The sequence below is a fragment of the Sinocyclocheilus rhinocerous genome, unplaced genomic scaffold, assembly GCF_001515625.1.
Source record: "Sinocyclocheilus rhinocerous isolate Xijiao unplaced genomic scaffold, SAMN03320098_v1.1 scaffold1198, whole genome shotgun sequence".
In the NCBI taxonomy this organism is placed as follows: Eukaryota; Metazoa; Chordata; class Actinopteri; order Cypriniformes; family Cyprinidae; genus Sinocyclocheilus; species Sinocyclocheilus rhinocerous.
Genome location: NW_015649585.1, coordinates 1,006,714 through 1,012,089, shown reverse-complemented (window position 1 = coordinate 1,012,089; position 5,376 = coordinate 1,006,714). Strand labels below are relative to the sequence as shown.

At 35.2% G+C, this 5,376-nt stretch overlaps 1 protein-coding gene across 3 annotated transcripts in view; it reads left to right on the top strand.

Moving 5' to 3' along the window:
- Positions 1–5,376, top strand: part of LOC107710847 (ectonucleoside triphosphate diphosphohydrolase 4-like) — a 35,670-nt gene that overhangs the window by 19,007 nt on the left and 11,287 nt on the right. For 2 of the 3 annotated variants that reach the window (XM_016515701.1, XM_016515702.1), the window contains exons 5-8: positions 3,275–3,425; positions 3,520–3,623; positions 4,219–4,278; positions 4,400–4,554. In XM_016515701.1, the coding sequence (XP_016371187.1) occupies positions 3,275–3,425; positions 3,520–3,623; positions 4,219–4,278; positions 4,400–4,554 (470 nt within the window). The remainder of the gene's footprint in view (positions 1–3,274; positions 3,426–3,519; positions 3,624–4,218; positions 4,279–4,399; positions 4,555–5,376) is intronic. The other variant, XM_016515703.1, reaches the window with a different exon arrangement.

The following is a 5,376-nucleotide window of genomic DNA, read 5'->3' as shown; positions in this document are numbered from 1 at the left end:
CATACTGCCAGCCAGCCTGCCACTGGCAGCTGCCACCAACCACTGGCAGGTCACGTGACTTGCCACTGGCAGCTGCCACCAACCACTGGCAGGTCACGTGACCTGTCAGTGGCGGCTCCTGCCAGCCAGTTGAAGATTGAACCCCTACTGCAAATTAGTCGTCGCGCACATCCCTAGTTTGTGTGTATATGTGTGTATGTATATGTGTGTGTGTATATGGGTGTGTGTGTGTATATGTGTGTGTGTATATGTATGTGTATGTGTGTGTGTATATATGTATATGTGTATGTATATATTTATCAGTCTGGCGAGTAAACAAATGTAAGCATTATAATTAGTAACTTACGATGTTTCTATTAATTTGTTGTCATGTTAAATACAAATTCAGTCATATTAAAAACATTAGGCTGCTTTTAGCCTTACGCTGGAGATGGTTCACTTTCTCGCAATGAAACTAAGTAAATAATTACATAAATTAAATTAGCACGATAATATCGTGTATCGGCGATCTCACAGGCTGACGATATGAAAATTGAGCATATCACCCAACACTACAGCTATAACGATAAAGGTACAGAGAAACAATATCGTTGGAATCACTTTCAGAACAATTTTTTTCCAGCTGATGAACGATACAAACATTGACAGCCAATCAGAATCCATCCTGCTATAACGAGCTCGAGAATTTAAAGCGGCAGACGCGTGTGCGCTTAGAATAAACAGACGATATCATTCGCTGGTGTGGACGCTAATATCGTTATCTTTATAGTTACTGTCCTTGGTGTGAATGGGGCTTTAGTCTTGTCAATTGTAACTTTTAGTTTTTATCATATTTAGTCAACTTGTCCTGTTTTAGTCAAGTTATAGTCGACTAAATGTCTGAGCATTTTAGTCTAGTTTTAGTGGAAACTTAAACATTTTCGTCCTATTTTCGTAAAATGATAAAAAATTATTATTTTGCTCAATTGCTTTTTAATTGATTGCTGTTATTTGGGCAATTTATTTGTCTTTTTTTTAAGTTTTAAAGGTTCACCAATAAGCACAAATCAATAGAATATTGATTCATATGCATAGCTTATTTTACCTCATCTAGTGTACCGATTTATAACAGGATATCAGTTAAAGGCTAAATAAACACCAAAGACTTCAGATATACACTCGCCCTGTCTACGTTATGAAAACTGGTGTAACAAAAGCCTACTCTAAAATATTATAACATAGAAATTCCTAATAGTAATTTCAATAATTCCAAATTGCATTAACGTTTCTCTTTTAAAACAATAGCAAAAAAGACTTCTTACCGCACAGAGGTTGCGTATGTAACGTTACAATCGGCAAACCACAATCACAAACAATACAGTCGAGATCCATGACAGAACTCAGACTCGCTGAATGACACTTTCATTTAAGCAGAATACCTCAAATGAAGATCGCTGAACTCCTGCTTACTTGTACAGTACTGTTAGTCGGTGTTTTCAGATCATGACACCTCCGCAGAAAGAGGACATGTGAATGGTTGCCAGATTGCATAAAGCAAAAAGCCTGGAAGAGTATGTATCCGTTTAACAGAAAAGCTCTGATTGGGGGGTTTGAGCTCATGATATCTGGCAACCACAAACATGAACGCTCGCATAATGGAGTCTTGTACAGCAGTCTGAAGTGTTTTGGGTCTACTTTTTTTTTCAACAAAAATAAAAAGGTTTTGGTAAAGTTTTTGTTCTTTTAACTACATTTTAGTCTCTTATTTTTTCGTCAACAATATTGCATGTTGATATAGTCTCAGTTATCATGTAATGACCTTATTATCATCTCGTCATCGTCTCGTTTTAGTCAGGGGAAAAAACTTCGTTGACGAACATTTTTCGTCATAGATTTCGTTAACGAAATTAACACTAGAATGAATGAACAGAATGACGGCTTGGAGTGGTGAATGGTCAAATAATTAGGGCTGGGTTGACAATATCGGTTTCCTGATTTGAATCTATTCTTGTTTTGATGAACCGATATTGAATCCAAAGATTCAGTCTTTTTGTCTATGCTTTTTTCTGTTGATGCATGAACCAACCATGCATTACTAAGCATTATTTATAACGCACCTCCCATCCAATATTCACTTGAGCTTTGTTGCTTTTAATATGAAACAAAGTCTCTTTGGCTTTCCAATTATGACACAAAATTCAAACAAACTAATCCAAAATATTGTTTTGATGCTGTTTAATGTGGCATGACAGATTGTTAATGTAGTTTATGCTTCATTTACCTCAGGAAAGCCATTTAATATCAATAAACTCATTAGTCAGCTTGAAAATTCTTTAGAGACGCATTTTGATAAATATATGCACTACATTACATATTCATCATATTTTACTTAACTTCTCATTATGACTTTCACATCATTATGACTTTCTCTTCATATTTAATGTACAGCTATGGAAAAAAATTGAGACCACTTGAAATTTCTCGTTTACTCTAGATTTACTTAGGGATGGGTTTGAGTAAAATGTTAATATTTGTTTTATTCTTTAAAGGTCTGATAACATTTCTTCCAAATTTCAAATAAAAATATTGTCATTCAGAGCATTTTTCAAGAAAATGACAATTGACAAAAAATAGCAAATGCTTTGAAAATCAGGGTTATTCAGGGTCAAAATTATTGAAAATCAGGGTTATTCCACCAAATGTTAATTTCTTAACTCTTCTGAAGTTAAAACATTGGTATTGTGCTGTCTAAAAATGAATATAAACATGCCTGAAAACATGGCATGGTTTTTTCTTTTCTTTTTTTTTTTTTTCTTTTGCTATGTTGTCATTTTATTTAAAAAAAATTCTAAATGATAACATAAAAAAAAAAAATAGGAAGACATGTATTGTCATCAGTAGTTTACAGAATAAAGCAAATTACAGTTTACTCAAACACATAACTATAAATCGTAAATCCAGAGAAACTGTGAATTTTCAAGTGGATTCTTAATTTTTTCCCAGAGCTGTATGTTTGAATAAATCCATCATGAATATGTTTTTAAGACAGCCACTATTGAAATGTTTAATGTTTTAAATGAATTACAGTAGAAACCTATTTATATCATTATAAAGTTGTTATTATTATAAAAATTAAAGCAACTAATACAATTTAAATTTAAATATGCACTGTACCTGATATACATCCAAATGAATTGGTATATCGAATTGAATCAAATCAAGAGCTTGTGAATCGAATCATGAAATTTGTGTCAATACTCAGCCCTACAAGTAACACTAGTTTCTGTTTGTTCAGGTATTTCAGAGTACGCATCCACACCAGACAAGGCCAGCGACTACATCAGCCCTCTGCTGAGCTTTGCTGCTCAGCACATCCCTAAGAACAAGCACCAGGAAACGCCTCTCTACATCCTGTGCACCGCAGGAATGAGAGTCCTGCCTGAAAGGTGTCTAGTCACACACTCACACAAATGCACACCTTATATTAGCTGCATGCTGAGCGACAGCTGCCGTTTGTGCTAAGATTGTGTTTGTTTGCAGCCAACAGGAGGCCCTGCTGGAGGATTTGCGGACTGACATTCCTGTAAATTTCAACTTCCTGTTCTCCGACTCCCATGTGGAAGTTATCTCAGGCAAACAGGAAGGTAAGACCCACCTCTGAACCTCTTCTAGACCACCTCTAGAGTCATCAGTTCAGAAATGCAAGGGTTCATTTAAATGTTGCACAAATCCACATTACCGTTCAAAAAGTTTGGGGTCAGAAAGATTTTTAAAAAATGGTCATCAAGGCTGCATTTATTTGATCAGAAATACAGTAAAAACTGTAATATTGTGATTTTTGTCTATGGTGATATATTTAAAATTTAATTTATTTTTGTGATGCAAAGCTGAATTTTCTGCATTATTACTTCAGTTTTCTGTGTCACATGATCTTTCGGAAATCATTCTAAAATTCTCATTTGCTGCTAAAGAGACAATTCTAATTATTATCAATGTTGAAAACCGTCGTGCTGCTTAATATTTTTAAGAAAACGGTGATGCTTTTTTTCAGGATTGTTTGTTGAATAAGTTCAAAACAGCATTTATTTCGTAACAAGTGTCTTTACTGTCACTTTGGATGAATTTAATGAATCTTTGCTGAATAAAAGTATTATTTCTTTTAAAAAAGTTTTTTTTTCTTTTGAGTAAAAAACTGAATTCAGTGGAATTCAATTGTTTTTTTGTTTTGTTTTTTTGCAGGAGTATATGCATGGATAGGTATCAACTTTGTTCTGGGACGATTCAATCATGTTGAGGATGGTAAGTGATATTGTGCCATTTTCTTTCTCAAAAAAATATACAGCCCCTACAAAAGTTGCTTTTCATCTACACTTTCATTTCTCTCTTTTTTTGTTATATTTTCTGTGCTCTTGTTTCTCAGAACATGGGGCAGTGGTGGAGGTGCAGGTTCCTGGCAGTGACCAGCAGGAGACGCTGGTACGCAAGCGTACGGCTGGCGTATTGGACATGGGTGGCGTCTCCACTCAGATCGCATACGAAGTGCCCAAAACTGTAAGCTTTGCTTCTCCACAACAGGTTATTATCTATGAAAATTTCCCGTATTTTTGAAAGATGAAAGTTTAGCTTTGTCATTCTCATTCTCTCATTCTTGTTCTCCTGGTACTCTGTGGTCCTTGGCCTAGTGCAGTACAAGGCCATGGTGAATTTGCTGAACTGATGCCTTGGACCGAGATAAGCCTGCTGCATGCTCATATAGCAGCATGGCGCTTAAGCTCTGAGAACAATACTAATCGCTCTTCAACAGTTATTCAGATTTGTTTTCTTATTCTGAAGTCCACTTACAATATCAGTGAAGGTTTCTTATACCAAAAATATTGTACAACACACTCTTATTGCAGTTTGTTTTGGTGAATTGGTGGTGTATTCATTTTCTGTCTCCTTCAGATTAATTTGTACAATCACAATCAGGCTAATTCGTACAATCTAATTCAGATTCATTTAATTTGTACAATCTCATTCGGACTAATCCATGCAATTTCATTCAGGCTAATTCATACAATCTCATGTGGATTAATTCTTTCAATCTCTTTCAGACTAATTCGTACAATCTCATGCAGATTAATTCATATAGTCTCATTCTGACTAATTTGTACGATTTTATTCAGACTAATCTGTAATGTTTTATTCTGACTAATTCTGACAGTCTCATTCGGACTAATTCATACAGTCTCATTTGACCTAATTAGTACAGTCTCATTCGGACTAATTAGTAGTCTCATTCGGACTAATTTAGACTAATTCGTACGGTCTCATTCGGACTAATTCGTACGGTCTCTTTCTGACTAATTCGTACGGTCTCTTTCGGACTGATTCGTACGGTCTCATTCGGACTGATTC